The sequence below is a fragment of the Rhinopithecus bieti genome, unplaced genomic scaffold, assembly GCF_001698545.2.
Source record: "Rhinopithecus bieti isolate Rb0 unplaced genomic scaffold, ASM169854v2 scaffold_13900, whole genome shotgun sequence".
Taxonomy (NCBI): domain Eukaryota; kingdom Metazoa; phylum Chordata; class Mammalia; order Primates; family Cercopithecidae; genus Rhinopithecus; species Rhinopithecus bieti.
This window is the reverse complement of record NW_016808376.1, coordinates 3,134,115-3,153,147: the sequence shown is the minus strand read 5'-3', so window position 1 is coordinate 3,153,147 and position 19,033 is coordinate 3,134,115. Positions and strand designations below refer to the sequence as shown.

Below are 19,033 nucleotides of genomic sequence, written 5' to 3'. Positions count from 1 at the left end.
CCCAAAAAAAGCTGGGATATTAAATTGTCTTTGGTCCCAATTACCTTATTAATTTATAGTGTCATCCATTTCATTTACTATGCAGTTATAATTCCCAGTTGTTTACAAAACATTAGATTTGTAAAGTTTAATATTGATAGGCTATCACAGTTCCTACTGAGGGATTTGAATTTCTTTGAAGCTAATAATACAAACAATGTGATAATTTAAAGATACAAGATCTCCCTGTTGTTTTGGAGGTTTTTTCATTATACAGAAAGTATTTTTTTCAGGGTCACAGAAACTCATTGTTAGTGAACTATATGTATGCCTTACTATGAAACACAGTAGTTTAGTAAAAGAAAGATAGCTCACTGTAAAATATATTAAAGAGAATCTAAGTGTTGTATTAGAGTCCCGTATAAGAGGAATTTATTCTTGGAGTGATTTTGAGAAGTAAATATATTTAGCTTTGATAGCTGCATCCAACAGCCTTCGTAACTTCGTATTATTTTGTTAAATTTAGTTTACTACAATCCGGAAATTGTGAGCTCTTTGTTTTTTCAGGATTCTCAAGAAATCTACACAAGTTTTTACACAATGAAGTGGTTTTTTCAGTGTTTCCTTGATCGTGTAAGTATTTATTTACAAAACTCAGTCATAAAATTATAAATACAAGGTGAGGGGAAGCTGTTAACCTTATTTTTGTTTTGTTTTGCTTTTAATTATAGACTCCCTTTACACTAAACCTCAGAATATGGGATATCTACATCTTTGAAGGAGAACGAGTTCTTACTGCTATGTCTTACACAATCTTAAAATTACACAAAAGTAAGAAAATGCTTAAACTCTAAAATTTCATAAAAAATTGAGGCTTATTTAACCTTGATTTCTCATTCCGCACCCTACTTCAAATTCATTGTTTTTTAATAGTGGTTTAAATTTTTTTTGAAAATCACTGGAGAAATTATCATCAATTGGTCACATACTTTTATAAGTTCTTTCTCATGACTAGAAGCTTACTTCACTGCAAAGGTCTTTGGTTCTTTTCTGTTTATATCAGTGTCATTTTCACACTTTTTACAGAGTGCAGTTAGTTGGTTTCACTAGTAATATTTTTCGTCAAGTATTTGTTTCCACTGGGACCCCTTGTTCTTTTCATCAGTCTGAATCTCAAGTTTGCAGTAAGAGAAGGAAGACCAAAGAAACCAGGTCTCTTAGTTCAAAGGGCTGGAGGAAACATTTTCTATTACTGTTCCCTTCATCCAGGGAGAAGAGCACCCAGCTCTGAACTGTGGGCGGGAGCACACAGACCCATTTCTCTGCCTGAGTGCATTATGGCCTCTGGGGCAAGTTCAGCCAGTGTCTATAGGCAGATAAATGCAGCAAGGTTTAAAAAAAAAAAAATTGGAAAATTTTTAGTCTTCAGTTGCAATATTTTAAGGGCTCTATAAATTTGATATGTTATGCCTTACTTTAAAATAAAGACATGAGGTTTTTTTCGTGAAGAACCTTATTCATCTTTAAAGTCTCAATTCAGCCTTAAAAATCATGTGACTTCTTTTGTAGCTATGCAGAAAAGAAAACCATTGAAAGCTCTAGAGCTTCATATAGTACGTACTTCTAATCTAGGTCATACCACATAGTTTCATGTTCATTGTACACTCAACTCTCTTATGTTATTGAATGATCTGTCCCACTTCCCAACTAAATTATAAACTAATTGAGTGCACAGGGTCTTGTTTGTAGTTTTTCTCTCTGCTGTGCTTGGCATTGTTCTAAGTACGTGTTACGGACTTTACTATAAGATTGTTTGGTTGCTTACTTGAAAAGCATGGACTGTAGGAGTGCCAGATTATCCATACTTTAGATAGGAATGAAAATGCCCTTTAGAAGCACTTTTGTTATGTTTAGTTTTTTCAAGAAAAGGACTCAGAATTGTTGTGGTTCACTTCCCTTATACTCAGTTCTTCTTTCCCCAACTAGTGCACCAAAACAAAACAATTGACTATGAATTATCTTCCAGGATTCAAGTCTGTCATCTGGTCTTGTGAAATCTCTTTTCCTTCCTCCCTGCACCTGCCCCCTACACTGCCTTTCGCCTCCCTGCCCCTCTTCCCCTCTCCTCCTGTCCCCCTCTCTCCCTCTCTCTTTCCCTGTCCTCCCTCCGACTTTCTTTCTGGATTGTTAATGGATCAAAATAGAGAACAGAAATACATTTTAATTAAGAGATATTAGCTTAATGTTCCCTCAAGAATGAGGAAGTCGAAACATAATGTATTTCTTTGTAGCTCTCATCTCCTTCTTAAGCTGTTACTTATATGACCCTTGATTAATTCTGACAAGTAAAAAGTTTCTTCACCCTTGTAAATAAACGTTAAGCATAGCAACTACTTTACGTTCTACCGTATCATTGGACTAAATGAGCTGTGGACAAATCTGTCTGCTGCTGTGTATTTTTCTTGGTTAGAGAGACAAAGCTCAAGTGAAGTTCCATCCCCACCATATAAAGCTTCCGAAATGGAAGGATAGCTGCAGGATGGGAGGAGATGCTGGTTCAAGTTTCAGTTAGACAGGAAGAATAAGTTCTGGAGAGCTATCGTACAGCATGGTGACTATAATTTATAATAATATACCGTATACTTGAAAATTGCTGAGAGCTTAAATGTTCTCACTACAAAAAGATAAGTATGTGAGGTAATGATGTGTCAATTAGCTTGATTTAGTCATTCCACAGTGTATACATGTATCAAAACGTATTGTCTACCACAGATATATACAATTTGTCATTAGCCAATTAAAAAAAAAAGAAAAACTCTGGGCATATTAATCAATAGTTAGCTAAAGCTCATAATAAGTTTTTTCCTTCCTTTTCTTTTTTTTCTTACTGATTGTCTTAAAATATGTTGTTACTGGAGGTTCATCACAGTGGTTTTAAATAATAAAAAATAAAAACCACCTAAATGGCCATTACTGGAAGACTAATTAAGTCAATTATAATGCATACATATAGTACACTCTTCTACAGCTGTTAATGATGATGTAAAATCATATTTGTTGAAATGAGGTATCAGCGATACATTATTAAATGGGAAAAAAAGCAAAAAGGGGAATAACTTGAAAAGTATAATTTGGATTCTTCAATTGATATACATAAACACTTGTAAATACCCGGATCTATCTGTAGGGTATTATGTAATGAGATCTTAGCAGATTTTCACTTTCTGCTTTGTGTTCATATTTAATTTGAATGTCTTTTTCCAAGAAAATGAATTTCATAAGTAGAAATAAAACTCACAAAATTAAAATCCAGATGTTCTGGGAAATTCTGAAGCAGTAAGAAGTACAGACTTAAAATGGGGCTTGCGTATAGCAGTTGGAGCTCCATATCAATAAAAGAAAGGCCTCATGCTGGCTGAGATAGTCTTTCTGTCTCTGTCTCTAAGAAGCTCTTGCCCTGGGGTAATACTAATGCCTAGGTGTAGTTATTCCAATGAGTGAGTATTAGGCAGTATTCTCCTCCTTTCCTTTCTCTCAGTGAACTTTCCTACTTTTCTGTGTGGCTGCTTTAATATCAGGCAGTATTTTTGTCTTACTGAGTTTTAATGATATCCTCAATGCCATATGTAAGTTGTATGCTGTTTGTACCCTTTTTAATGCCCTTTTACACTACACCTGAATATAACAGAATATCTTCCCACCTAAAGTATTGACTTGGCATTTTCATTTCTCTTATCCTTTCTTAGAACATCTAATGAAATTGTCCATGGAAGAACTTGTAGAATTTTTTCAGGAGACCCTGGCAAAGGATTTTTTCTTTGAAGATGATTTTGTGATAGAGCAACTTCAGATTTCTATGGCAGAACTAAAGCGGGCAAAGTTAGACCTTCCAGAACCTGGTAAGAATTACCCCAATACTTTATATCTACATTGTAATTAAGATTGGAAGACATGGCACAATTAACATGGGCTGTTTCTTGCCCACAGCGTAAGCATTATACTTGTGATGACATAACCTGGATGAGCCTTACTAGCTCAGCTGCTTTGGCTCTTTTCTTATTTTAGGAAAAGGCAAGTAAACATATTAATCATATCTGCCTCTCCTAATTAGATGACTGTACTATTCCTGCTTACATTTAGAAATTTGGTTGGCAAATACTATTGTTCAACAGAAGTAGCCATGGTGCTTTAAACTAGCATAACAATAAGCTTTTTTTGCTTTCTTCATCTCATTTTGTGAAACTATATATAATAGTAAGTAGAGCAAGTAAAAGCCCCATCTTATAGATGAGGAAATTGATACTTAAGTGCCTTAAATATGAAGCCACAGAACCACCAAATAGCATTACTGAGACTGGAGGCCAGTTTTTCTGACTACTAGCCCAGGGCTCTTTGCACTGTGCTGCAGTATAGATAATATATTTTATTCCCTTACTGTAAGACATTTTTCAGCACCTACTAATAGGTTTTCTGCTAGGTACTACTTTGCTGGGGATTTAAGAACTGAAGAGAAAGATGAGAGCAAGCTCTCAGGGTGTGCACTGGAGAGCTAGAATGTATGAGAATGATAACAGAGGGTAAATGGGGCATTACTAGAGCTAGCTGCAGGGTAAATGGGAGAGGGGCAGAGGAAGGGAGGAAGGGGAGTGCAGGAAGGGGAGTGCAGGGAAGAAAATGAAAATGTCAAAAGATCACAGGAGGAATAACTTTCAGTTTCGACCAGATAGTACTTGACCATGTATGTCTTGAGAAAAAGTTACTTTTGCTTTTCTTCTTTCTTACCTTTGTTTTAGTGGATGGGTGTAGTAAGAGGCTAGGGAGGTGGAAGGTCATGGGCGAGAGATGAAAAGTAAAGAAAGTCAGTTATGTATGCCTTCAGGTAGAGGTGAATTTGGCGTTTCCCAATCAGTGTGTCAGGTTGGCTATGTCTGTACAGAAGGACAAGCAGTACTTTCATGGATAAACTATGAAAGTACTTTTGATAAAAACCAAGATGCTTGCTTTTATTTGCTTAATTGAGAAGGGTCTAATCAGCGCTGCTCCGAGGTTTGCTCAAGGACATCCAGGTTCCTAGGAAGCACCCCTCACAGCAGTAATGGGGTGTGGGCCTAGGCCTTGTGGAGCCGTTGCCTTTGTTAAGTGAGGTCAGCCCTCTCCTGTTCAGTGTAATGACGTCCGTTTTCTACTATCATTTATTTTTATTTATTTATTTTATTCTATCATTTATTTTTAAATATCTTGCCTCCTAAAAAGAGTTCAAGGCAAATTTTAGTAAAAGTCAAATGTAGAAGAAAAAATATAGAACTATTTAAACATGAGATAATTCAAAACCTGTGTCATGGATTGCGATGGTGGTGACTTAGCATCTAATTAGCAGCTAATATTTATTGGATGTTTACTGTGTGCCACATACCACAGGTGCTGTCTCATTTAATCTCTAAAAATAACTCATAAAAGTGCTCATCTACATTGTGCAGATAGGGAAACCTAGTAGTAGTAGTCTGTAAGATCGTTTTACCAGGAAATGATAGAATGGGGACAGAGAATGGGGCAGGGGAGAAAAGAGGAGGAATAAATAATAGCAGAATCATGCTCTGATCCTACTGGCAGTGAAGGTAGAATGGATAAGGCATCTCTACATTTTGTAGCACGACCATCTGCCTTTCATCGCTTGCCTGTCATTCTCTTTAAATTGTTGTGAACTGTATATATGGAACACTAAGATAATTAAATGAACATCATACCAAGAAATTTCCTTGGCACATCTATCCTTTTAAAAACCTACATAAGGCCGGGCACAGTGGCTCACGCCTGTAATCCCAACACTTTGGAAGGCCGAGGAGGGCAGATCACGAGGTCAGGAGATCGAGACCATCCTGGCTATCACGGTGAAACCCCATCTCAACTAAAAATATAACAAATTAGCCAGGCGTGATGGCGGTGCCTGTAGTCCCAGCTACTCGGGAGGCTGAGGCAGGAGAATGGCGTGAACCCGGGAGGCGGAGCTTGTAGTGAGCTAGATGGCCACTGCACTCCAGCCTGGGCGACAGAGCAAGACTCCGACTCAAATAAATAAATAAATAAATAAATAAATAAATAAATAAATACCCTACATGAACATGCCACTTCCTTTTGACTCCTTACATAACTGTGGCAGTGTGAACTCCCCTGAGTCATGTGTGATGACGCCTGTTTTCCTATGCCCACATGAAAACATGGCGCTGTTATGTTTTAAAATGTTTGCTGATTGAATAGAGTCTTCCATTGTTGTTCGATTGGTAGTTCTTTGAGTATCTTTCTTAGATATCTTTGGGGCATCCTTCTTTCTTTTTCTGTGAACTTCCCTGTTCATCTGTTGCCCATTTTTCTATTGGTCTGTTCATACAGGCTCTTGTTAAGGAGACTGGCCAGTTTATTATGTGTTGCAGGCATCTTCCATACAGCTTTCCCTATGGCTTCTTGCTTTTGTGTTTTTTTGTAAAGAATTTTCCACATGCTGGATGAAGTGTTTTTTCTTAAGTACCCATATTTCTCTTCTAACATTTATTTTTTTTAATGCTTATGGGTACAACTTCATTGAGATATAATTGAGTATGATTAAATCTTTAGCTCATCTAGAATTTACTTTTTGTTATGGAGTAAGAACTCAGCTCTGCTTATTTTCCAAACCATTAGTCATGTGGATTAGTGGCATTTATTAAATGACATTTTGGCACTCTATTCTGTTCCACTGCTCTCTGCTTTTCCAATTACACTTTTTAAATATGAGACAGGGTCTCACTCTGTTGCCCAGGCTGAAGTGTAATGGCACAGTCATGGCTCACTACAGCCTTGACTTCATCGGCTCAAGTGATCCTCCCACCTGAGTCTCCCCAGGTAGCTGGGACTACAGGCGCATGCCACCACTCCTGGGTAATTTTTGTAGTTTTTGTAGAGACAGGGTTTTGCCATGTTGCCCAGGTCTCAGACTCCTGGACTCAAGCAATATGCCCACCTCAACCTCCCAAAGTGCTAGGATTACAGGAGTATCCGGCCTCCAGTTACCCTTTGAATATCTGTTAGGGCAGATGTTCCGTCATTATTTTGTATTATTTTGTCAAGTTATAAAAAATAATCCACTACCATTTTAGTGTTATTCAGATATATTATTTTATTAGTATTGAGATTGCACTGAAATTAAGGATTTTTGAGAGAAAACTGGTATTTTAAAATTGAGTTTTCTAAGTAAAAGCTTTTATTTTGCAGTCGAGGTTTGTTTTCTTCATGTGACTGTGAGACATTTCTGGTCTCACATTCCGCCTCCCACTCATGTACCATATAAAACGTGGCTGTCAGCAGGTGGTCACTGGACAACCCCAGGTGTGCTGCAGACCTGCCATTTCCGCACAGGATCAGGTGTGTGGACGTTACCGCTGCCACTGGCGTTGGAGCCTAAGCAGGGGCTCTGCAGAAGAGACCCAAACAGTGAAGGCAGGGGTGCCAAGTCCTACGGGGGATAGTTGTATCTTTTATTGCTATTGCAAGTTGAAGCTTTTCTTCCATTTCTTTCTAACTGGTTTGGAAAACTCTCCATATCCTTTTAATATTATTTTTGTAGCCAATATATTTGATCAATTATCTTAGATTTTCTAAGATTTAAGATATACAGTCTTATCTTCAACAAATAATCATTCTTCCTCTTCCTTTTCAGTATTCATGCATCCTATCTCTTTTTTAGAAAATAGCTAGAAAGTATTCAGCTATTATTGTTTTTAAGTTTTCTTGAAAAATCAAAGTGCATGTTCAGTTTTTTTGAATGCCTTTTGAACACAAATGAGTTAATTATTTTTTTACTTTAAAACCTTTTTACATGAATCATTTTGTTAATATACTTCCTAGTGGTGAACCATTCATTGCAATTCTTGGATAAACTTCACTTGGTTATTACAAGTTATTCCTTTATAGTACTGCTGATTTATACTCTCTAATATTTTACTTAACACTTAAAGTGGTTATTCCTGAGATTTCATTGCAGTTAACCAAAATGGCTGTGTGTTGTCAGGTTATGCTGTCCTCATAATTTGGAAGCTTTCCTTCTTTCTCTGTGTTCTGGAACTTTAACATAGTATTAAAATTATTCCTTAACAACTCAAGAATACATTTGTGAAACTATTTCCGTCTAATATAATTGTTTTGGGGGTTAATGTTTTGATTTGTTTTGTCTTCTAAGGTCAATGTGGGTCATTTGGTGATTTATGTTTTCCTAGAAAGCTGTTCATTTCTAGTTTCTTAATATATTTATGTAAGGTTTTGCAAAGTATCTTATGCTTCTTTTATCATATATCTGTAACAGTCCTACATTTTCATTTCTCACTTTCTTTGTACCTTCTCCCGCTCTTTGATAAAATTATCCAGAATTTAGTCTTTATTAATTGGATTGTATCAAGAATCAACTCTTGAATTAGTTAATTCTGATTTTCTTAGTTTATTTCTTCTTTTTTCCATAAAGTCGAATGCTTGGCTGGGTGCGGTGGCTCATACCTGTAATACCAGCACTTTGGGAGTCCGAGGCAGGCAGATCACTTGAGGTTAGGAGCTCGAGACCAGCCTGGCCAACATGATGAAACCCTGTCTCTACTAAAAATACAAAAATTAGTGGGGCGTGGTGGCAGGTGCCTGTAATCCCAGCTACTCGGGAGGCTGAGGCAGAAGGATTGCTTGAACCCAGGAGGCGGAGGTTGCAGTGAGTCAAGATTGCACCACTGTACTCCAGCCTGGGTGACAGAGCAAGATTCCATCTTGAAAAAAAAAAAAATAATAATAATAAAAGTCAAATGCTTATTTATTTCATAGTATGGGGGTGGTTTGTGAAAGTGTTGAAAGGCATGACTTTTCTTTTGCTGTATTCATGTCTATGTTTTTTTGACGTGTAGTTTTTTATCATTGTTATAGTCTACAGTGTCTACCATTTAAATTTTTGGTTTTTATTAACTAGATTTGTGTGAGAAGGAGTTTTGTGGGGGTTTTTGTGTGTGGGTTTGGTGTCTTTTCTTTTAACTTTACTTAGGAAAGCTATCAAAAATACAGAGAAATATGATTAAAAAATTACAAATGATTACCCACATGCCACCTCNATAATAATAATAAGTCAAATGCTTATTTATTTCATAGTATGGGGTGGTTTGTGAAAGTGTTGAAAGGCATGACTTTTCTTTTGCTGTATTCATGTCTATGTTTTTTTGACGTGTAGTTTTTTATCATTGTTATAGTCTACAGTGTCTACCATTTAAATTTTGGTTTTATTAACTAGATTTGTGTGAGAAGGAGTTTTGTGGGGTTTTGTGTGTGGGTTTGGTGTCTTTTCTTTTAACTTTACTTAGGAAAGCTATCAAAAATACAGAGAAATATGATTAAAAAATTACAAATGATTACCCACATGCCACCTCATAGATTTAACTGTTAGCATTTTTGTACCTTTATTTTATCTCTGTGTGTTTTGTAGTTGCTGTTGAAACATTTTTTAAAACTTTTTTATTGTGAAGCTTTTTGAACATATTCAGAAGTAAGGAAATGTATAATGACCTCCTTCCAGGTACCCATTGCCCAGCTTATTGAACAATTTTAAAGTGAAAATAAGGACATCGGGATACTTCACCTCAAATACTTGTCTCTGTAGCCAAGAAACAAGGACCTTTCCCCAGCCAACCACAATGCCATTGCTCCACTAACAAGTGTAACAGTGTGACTACAGTGTGATTCCTCAGCATGATCTCATGCCAGCTCCATGTGGGAATATTTCCAGTTGTCCCTTAGGCTGCCTTTTAAGCTGTTTTTCTTACCAGCACTTAGTCAGGGCTACATTTTGTATTTGTCTCACGGGCTTAAGTCACTTGTCAGGGAGCAGTACTCCTTTCCTCTTCCCCCCTCTTTAACCCCCCTTTTGTTTTCCTGTGAATGACACTGACCTGCTGAAGAGCGTAGTCCCGCTCTTCTGTGGAATGTCCCACACTCAGTAGTTGTCTGGTTTTTCTTTCCTGGTGTACTAGAAGCTAGATGTAGCAGTTTAATAAGATTTAGATTAGACAGGAGTCCCACAGTGACTACTGTTTTCTTAATATTGGACATGCTGAGTTTGGTGATGATAATCATATCTTTTTGATTTAAAATAAAAGTTTTTTTAACTAAAAAAAAATCTTTTCAATTAGCAGGTAATCTGTGGATGATGTCTTGACACTGTATGGAGGTGTCCAGTTTCCCTTTAACACTCTCCCTCATGCTTTTTAGCTTCCGTTGATAATCCTTGCCTATATCAAATTTCTTCAGAGGTTGCAAAATAGTGATTTTCAAATTCAGTGATTTCTTTCATTTTTTTTTTTTTTTTTGAGACAGAGTTTTGCTCTTGTTGCCCAGGCTGGAGTGCGGTGGCGCGATCTCGGCTCACTGCACCCTCTGCCTCCCAGGTTCAAGCAATTCTTCTGCCTCAGCCTCCCAAGTAGCTGGGATTACAGGCATGTGCCACCACTTCTGGCTAATTTTGTATTTTTTTTAAAGTAGAGATGGGATTTCTCTGTGTTGGTCAGGCTGGTCTCAAACTCCCGACCTCGGGTGATCCCAAAGTGCTGGGACTACAGGCGTGAGCCACCGCGCCCAGCCTCTTTTACATTTTTTTTTTTTTTGGGGGGCAAACTTTCTTCTGTAACAAAGAGCTTTTCCTCCCTTGTCAAGAGAGTTACCTTAAATGTAACTCTTTGGTTACCTTAAAATATAGTTACTACTGAAAAGGTGGAATAAATGCTTACTGTTTTTCTGTTTACTGGTTTTCCCCTATGCTGTCTTCTATTCAGATGAAGCCATTTGGCAGCACTTTTCGTCGATTAACGAAAGTCATTCTGGTTAGAAAGCCTATTTTAATCCACTGTGTCTGCCAGTTTAGCCAGTTTAGCCAGATTTATAGTTTATGACCTAGATAGAAGAATCAAAGAAGATTTTTCTCAGAATAGTTAACAGAGCCATTTTAGTCTTAGTAAATGGCCAGAGCCTTTGGGGTACTTCAGTGCTTGCGGGAGAACATCCACACTCCTTAGTGTGACACACTTTCTCTCCTGTCTGTGGTTTCTACACTTCACATCCCGCCTCCCCGGCCACTTTTGAGTCACCTAATAGTAATGATAACAGCAAACTTTGAGTCTTCTATGATAGACTTTTGCTAAATGCTTTGTATTCACATATTAACTTATTATTTTCCAGCAGCCCTTTGCAGGAGGCATTTGTTGATGCAAGTTTTTTAAAAAAATCCTTAACTCAAGGACAGGTTTTCCATGCACATGATTATTTAGGTTTTAAAATTAGTATTTATTAAAGTTACAAATTAAGAAACGTTTTCTTCCTTGTATTAATTCAGTTTACAGAATTTAGTATAGTATTTTAAATCTGGCAAATTTTAGCATTCTCGTCTAATGGAACTTTAGTTAATGTTTGGTTTCACTTATAAACTCCTACAAACGTTTTAATTCCCTTTATAAATGTAATATATCCAGTTTCCTTTAAATGTATCAAATTTCAATTTAAAAATAAAATGTTTCCTAGTTCTAAAAAACGTACAAATCTAATTAATTCAACCTTAAGAATATGCTGAACCTTAAGTCTCTTAATTGTTTCAGTATACTGTTTATAAGTTTAAATAATCAAAAGTTCAAATCAGTGACTCATTTGCATATTTTAAAATTGGCATAAGAAGGCCAACTTGGCCAGATTCTCTGAAATATAAATATGTGAAACACAGAAAATTCTAAATGCAAACAGATTCCTTAATGCAAAAAACTACAGAATTAATCACGTTTGATTCTGTTAAGCTTTGGCATTTATTTCTAGATTTTCAGGAATGAAGACTTTTTTCCCAGGTAAATTTGGGGTGTGCCTTCTCAGTCAGCTGAATCATGAGCTGGAACTGTGAGTGAGTTCCATCGGGCAGCACCGCCTTCATTATCTCAACAGTGGTGCCCACGAGATGGCTTTGTCACATAGTTCGGATTCCTAAGACCCTGTTCGTCCACCACCTCATTCTTCCTTCTCCTCCTGGTCTGCCCCTTTCCACCCAGAAGATCTTGACTTTTTACTTTTAGAGATCTTTGAACCTGATGGAATCCTCTGTTCTTTTCATTTGTTCCTGCTTTAGTAGGTCAATAATTTGTAATTAACTGGTATTTTAATTTTGAATAGTTTTCATGGGGAGTTTGCCATCAGTATTATTATTAGTAGCTTACTGATGAGGAAACTTGGGCTTCAGGGTACCTGCCCGAGGTCAGACAGTTGGGAATGAGAGTTCTGTCAGCTGACTCCAGAGCTGTGCATTACACCCACCTGGCCCCTCGCATTGCCGCTCACCACTCTAACAAGCCTGCTCTTTCACTTTGCATTGGAATACTTTGCATTTTTTGCAATACTTTGCATAATTTTTTGCAATACTTTGCATAATTTGCAATACTTTGCATTGGAATACTTTGCACTTTGCATTGGAATACGCTCCTCCTCCAAGAGTGCCCCTGACCATTCCTCAAATGCCTCTGTCCTCATCCATTCTGCCGAGTGTCACCACTTGGTTTAAGCATCGCCTGAAGCCTCAGCGGGTCCCCAGCCTCCCCAAACCCACAGAAGTTGATCACCTGCACCTGTTTTGTGTCTGGCCCATCCACTACACATGCTTTTGTCCTCACACTTTCAGTGCCTCTGTCAGACGTGTCTCTGTTAGACAGAAAGTTCCCTGGGACAGTGACCGGCTCCTGCCTCACCAGCACCTAATAACACTGTGTGGCTGTAGCTGTGGCTGTATTAGGTACTTCTATTGAATAAATGAAATTCTAATATATTTTTTAGATAATAAACTGTCTACAAAAGGTTAGCATGAGGCAGTTTTTTGGGCGTAGGAAACCATTCTTTAGCTTGACTGCATGCACATAGAAGCGAAGCAGTTTTATTGGATGCCAGTTTAGAAATTGCCCCACTTTTTGAGGATTGGAGTGGGTTTTCACTTTTATTTTTTCATATAATGTAAAATGATATTACACTTAAACGTTTTCATGTGTGTAAAATTGAAACTCTAGGAAACAAAGCGTAGGGTTTTAAAGTTACTTAACAGAGACCTCTTGCATTTGTGTGGCATTAAATAGGTGTATAGTGAGAGATGTGTGTTTACATAATAGGCTCTTTTTCCTTTACCTTTCAAGTTTAATCTGCTGGGAAAAAAAAGTCAAGCCTAGGAACCTAACTATAAAAATTTTTTGAACTTAAAAAAAAATTACAGCCATAATTTAGAAAGCAAATTCTGTTTCTTTTCATCACGTTATTGAAAGCTGCAAGTGTTTGAATTGTATATTTTGGATAATATTACATTAAACAGAAATAATGTCATTTGATTTTTCAGGTAATTGGACTTACTGTTTGATCTGGAAGGGGATAACTCTTTCCTAGAATAATAGAATTATTTTCCTGAGAGTGACCCCCCCACCGATTCTTCCTGAAAACTGTTAGAACAGTCAGAGTATGTGTATTCTGCTGCTGAAAGCGTAAAGGTAGAATGCTGGTCACAGAGCAAGCACTTAAAGCGCTTTGCTGCAATGATGCGCCTGTTGTTGGGTGCGAAAACCTGCTAACGCCTCGGAGGCCGTTGATGGGCGAGGCTTGTAGTTGAGTGTGGCGTCCACTGGGGGGTGACAGAGACCAGTGTAATAATCAAGCAGGGACAAGGCTGAAGGGCCTGAGAGGGACTCTCCCTTACTTTTTAGGGACTATTAGAATATTCTTTTGTTGGCTTCTTTAAAAAAAAAAAGTTACTTAAGAAAATAATAAACATTTTGCCTTTTCTAAAATGTGTCAAGTTACATTCCTTTTGTTGGAGCAGATTATTCTAATTGTTAGCACTGCCATAAAAATACCACTTAGGCAAACACCAGTGAGAAATATCAATAACGCAGTATTTTCACAAAAATATTCCCTACTGTATCTGTTAGGAGTTGTGGTGCCTCCTTACTTTTTAAGGAGTAGGGCAGTAAGTCTTTATTCCAATTCCTGTGTTTGTGTTTTTTTGTTTGTTTTTTTGTGACGGAGTCTCACTCTGTCGCCCAGGCTGGAGTGCAGTGGCCGGATCTCAGCTCACTGCAAGCTCCGCCTCCCGGGTTCACGCCATTCTCCTGCCTCAGCCTCCCGAGTAGCTGGGACTACAGGCGCCGCCACCACGCCCAGCTGATTTTTTGTATTTTTAGTAGAGACGGGGTTTCACCATGTTAGCCAGGATGGTCTCGATCTCCTGACCTTGTAATCCACCCGCCTTGGCCTCCCAAAGTGCTGGGATTACAGGCATGAGCCACCGCGCCTGGCCTCCAATTCCTGTGTTTTTAGGGAGAAGAAAGGGAAAATAAAATTTTAGGCACGAGGCTATAGTGGAGTGAGCAAAAACACGATTCTGTCTATTGAAAAGAAGCCCAGAATGCAAGCATGGATAATAAATATGAACGCTTGTTGCCTATATATAGCTTTCTGTTTTGACATCAATTATGCTTGAATCTTTTAGTTACAGTTAGTTGCTTAGGGGTGAAAGGAGTTATTTAAACCAAACAACGACAAGTAAAGCAGTGTTTGTGTGGTGGGGCTAGGGGTGGTAGTTCAAGCAGGCTGAGATAGCTCTGAAAATAGATCACACCAAAATGTAGGATGCTTTATTTGGATGTACTTCTGTGAAGAAGAGTAGAGAATACTAATTGGCATATAAAAATGTTACTGGTGATGGCATTCGTCCTTCTTACAGGGTCTACATGATGTGTTTTCAGTTCAGTGGAGGTTGAATAATTCCTTTCGCTAGAAAGGAACCACCTCTGTAATGAAGTCAAGGAGATTTTCCTCTTCATCATGGTAGAGGTCAGATCCTGGCATGGCGTCCTTGGGTTCCGTATTGCTGGTGGAGCTGAGGCCTCTGTCCCTACAGAGGTTGTGAAAAGCCAGTGAGTCCCCGTGGGCCTTCCATGAAGTTTCCTGTGGCTGCCTCCATCCTCCACCTTCTCCATCCTCACACCCTCTGCGCTCCTGGCTGCTTCTCTGGTCCTCTCCATTACTCGCTTTCTGTGACCTCCCCGCCACCTCTTCCTTCTTCCCCACCTCTCCTTCGCTGTCTCCGCCCCTTCTCGCTTCTCCTTCTCAGGAGAGGCACAGTGTTACCACCTCCGAAGTGCTGCCCCAGGGGCCTGAGGGCCTCCCTTGAAATGTAAGCTGTATATACACTGCTCATTGTGGAATTTCTGAGACTATTACACTATTCAGAGGTTAGGCAGCTGTGGGAGAAATGTGTAGATGGCATAATTGCAGCGTTAGCATTAGCAAATGTTCATGGGAGATGGACATTGGTGCAGGTATCATGAGCGTGCACGGGCTACACTTGTTAGTATTGAGCCTGCTCCCTGGCCATGGATCACTTTAGAAAGCAGGAGTGAGCTGGCACTGTTTAAAGTGAAGCAAACCCCAGCCCCGTAGTCTGGTCCAGGCACCTGGGAATACCCTTCACCCACTGTGTGGGGCCTCCAGCCTCACTTGCTTTATTGTCTTTAAAATGTGGAGGAATGGGATTTTCAGCACCTGTATTTGAAAGGCTTTCTTATATCCCTGTCTACTGCCTTTTGCATCCTTATTGAAAATCTCGGGAGAGCAAAGAGGCCATAACCTCTAAATGTTTTTATACAGTATTTGCCATATTCCTCTTAAACAGTAGTTCCTAAAGAGAGGTTATCATTTAGGAATTGATTAGAGGCAGTGTTATTTTGTCTGTACTGGATTTGTTTTTCCCCAAACCCTGCTACATCTAGTTTCTTAGCCACGTGGATCTTGGATATTTATAACCCTCAGGTTTCTGCCTGTGTATATGGACAGTGTGTCATTACTCTAACTCATGAATATTTGAATGAACGAACATTTGTCAACACCTTCCTTGTGATTGTATTATGATGTTAGATACTATGGGAAGGAATACAAAAGAAGTAAGATTATAGTCTACTGGGGGAGGGAAAATACGTTAGGGACTACCATGAAGGAACTTTAAGATGCTACTTTTTGGACATTTCAGAGCAGTCACAGATTTTTTTCCCAGTGTGCATTTTGGCCTCTTGCCCATTCAATAAATGGAGCATGTTAAACTTTTCCTTTAATTCTAATATGATGCATAGATGTATGATATATAGACTATTAGGCACTCTTCCTTAGACAGGGACATTTCTGTGTTGACTGGAATATAAAGTAGAATTAATTATAAGGTAAATATTTTTCTTACTCCTTATATTAAACAATAAAATCTCCTACGTATGCAAGGCACATACCTTTGCATTTTGTTTTGTGCCTGAAGTTACCACCTCAGTCTTTCCATTACTTCTCAGTTGGTTTCTTATTTCTCCTAAGAAACACATGCCTTATATTGGTAATTCTACATTTTACTATGTGTCCAGCTCAGTCTTTACTGATATGTGCCTCCTATGTGTCTAAAGGATTCCAGAATGAAAATCTGTGAATATCACAACATAGGAGTAGACCATGCCATGGCAACATTTTCCTCAAAGGTATTCAGCTTTTTTTCCCACACCTCCTCCCTTCCACTCCCACTCTACAGTTTGTTGTCTCCTGCACCACACTGGTATTTTATGAAACCGTCTTGCTGCTGTCCTTGACCTCTCTTCCCTACCCTGTCCTTGTAACACCAGCCAAGGGACTTTCTGTATTTAAATGAGAACTAGGGGAAGGATAGGACCACTCCTCTGAGCGAGGGATGTAGGCACTAGTCCAGTAATGTTTCACTTCCATGTTTTCAGTAAAAAAGAGGTTTTAGAATGAGAACATTTGAATAAGTATTGATAGGACGAACTTGAAGCCAAGTGCGGCCAAGCTGTGACTAAGAGACCCTGGAACATACCATTCAACTGAGCGAACTGTGATTGATAGTCATCTGGGAAAAACTGTGGAGCCAAACAAGTGCCTGAAGGACAGTGATAAGAAACATGTAGTTCCACTTTTTACAGAGGATAAAAGTTGAATAATGTAAGTCACAGACAAGTAAACATGATGTCTGTCTGAGGCAAGAATCAATAAATGGATTAATTAAAAATGGAGTTTTGAGCACTCAGAAAGCAAAGAAGGTGATCACTAATCTGACTCCATCAAGCAATGCCATACTTGATTAATCTGACTTTGTTTTTGGTAAGATTGCTCATTTAATGAATTGGAAGAATGCCATCAACCTAGTATACATAGGTAAAAGTAAAGTGTTTGGCAAAGTCTTAAAATACTTTTTTGGATAAGCTAAAAATATTTCTTACAAGTCATACAGCAAAACTGCAGATTAATATCATCCTACCTGTAGAACAGTATTCTGTGCTTTTAAACTTTATACTTCTCTGTTACTCAGATTAATACTCAGCAGAAAAAATATGTAGTACTTAAGGAAAAATAATAATTCAGTCTAAGAGCATTTAAAACTATATTAACCCCTACTAGTGTTTATTTTTTTAGTCATTTTATAGACATATATATTGATTTATGTCTCTATGTCATTCATAGTAAATGAGATTATACTACACATATTGTTTATAACTTTCTTTTAACTAATGTTAAAATACATTAATATGGCAGTAGGCTGCTACAAGTTTATATTCTATACCTTATTTCACCATATTTTTGTTTCATAATTGTTACTGAATTTCACAAATCCTCTATGTTGAGGATATAACTTTTCTAAAAGAATGCAGTTTTGAACATCCTTATAGCACACATTTTGCATATCCCTTAATTATCTTAGGATAAATTCTCAGAGGTGGAATTCCTAGATCAAAAATATTCAATATGTCAAATTGGAGAATTTGTTTCTCCAAGCCCACAGTAGTGAGATATACCAATTTAGAAGTATTTTAATTTGCATTTTTCTGATTACTTGTGATATATTTACCTGCTCTTTTCTTCTTTGAGTTTCCTGTTCGTATTCTTTATTTAGTTTTCTATATAGGGCATCCTCCATTTCCTTTGAGAGTTCTTTACCTTTTAGAGAAGTTAGGGTGCTCCATTTTTGTTCTTACTCTGAGTGTTCAGTACTTGTTACCAGTCACTTGGATGAAAGCATTGGTAGCATGGTGTTCAGATTTGTGGATGGCATCACATGGGGAGGTATAATTAATGTAAAATTCCAGGGAGATCCCAGATTGAAATGATGAGTCTAAATAAGATAAACTGAGATAGGAATCAATATAAAGCACTTTGAATCTGTCTAAAAACAGCTACCCTCATGAGGTGCATAATGAACTTCAGTCAACAGTGGACTACATACAGGATGCTGGCCCTGTGAGACGAAAATACCATATTTTCACTGTCCTGTTTCTATCTTTAGATACATAAATACCTACCATTATGTTCCAGTGACCCTGCAGTATTGAGTACAGTAACATGCTATATGTGTTTGTAGCTGAGGAGGAGTACTAGGCTGTATCATAGAGCCTCGGTGGGCAGTAGGCTGTGCCATCTAGGTTTGTATAAATGCACTCTTGTTGCAGGAAGTCAGGGACCTCGAACGGAGGGACCGACTGGAGCCATGGCAGAGGAACATAAATTGTGAAGATTTCATGGACATTTATCAGTTCCCAAATAATACTTTTATAATTTCTTAGGCCTGTCTTTCTTCAATGTCTTAATCCTGTTATCTTTGTAAGCTGAGGATGTATGTCACCTCAGGACCACTGTGATAATTGCGTTAACTGTACAAATTGATTGTAAAACACGTGTGTTTGAACAATATGAAATCAGTGCACCTTAGAACAGAATAACAGGCCGGGCGCGGTGGCTCAAGCCTGTAATCCCAGCACTTTGGGAGGCCGAGACGGGCGGATCACGAGGTCAGGAGATCGAGACCATCCTGGCTAACACGGTGAAACCCCGTCTCTACTAAAAACTACAAAAAACTAGCCGGGCGAGGTGGCGGCGCCTGTAGTCCCAGCTACCCGGGAGGCTGAGGCAGGAGAATGGCGTAAACCCGGGAGGCGGAGCTTGCAGTGAGCTGAGA

At 38.3% G+C, this 19,033-nt stretch overlaps 1 protein-coding gene across 3 annotated transcripts in view; it reads left to right on the top strand.

The window, feature by feature from the left end:
• USP6NL (USP6 N-terminal like) overlaps window positions 1-19,033 on the top strand; it is a 145,656-nt gene that overhangs the window by 117,989 nt on the left and 8,634 nt on the right. For all 3 annotated transcript variants that reach the window (XM_017886703.1, XM_017886705.1, XM_017886704.1), the window contains 3 exons: window positions 547-612; window positions 711-810; window positions 3,726-3,878. In XM_017886703.1, the coding sequence (XP_017742192.1) occupies window positions 547-612; window positions 711-810; window positions 3,726-3,878 (319 nt within the window). The remainder of the gene's footprint in view (window positions 1-546; window positions 613-710; window positions 811-3,725; window positions 3,879-19,033) is intronic.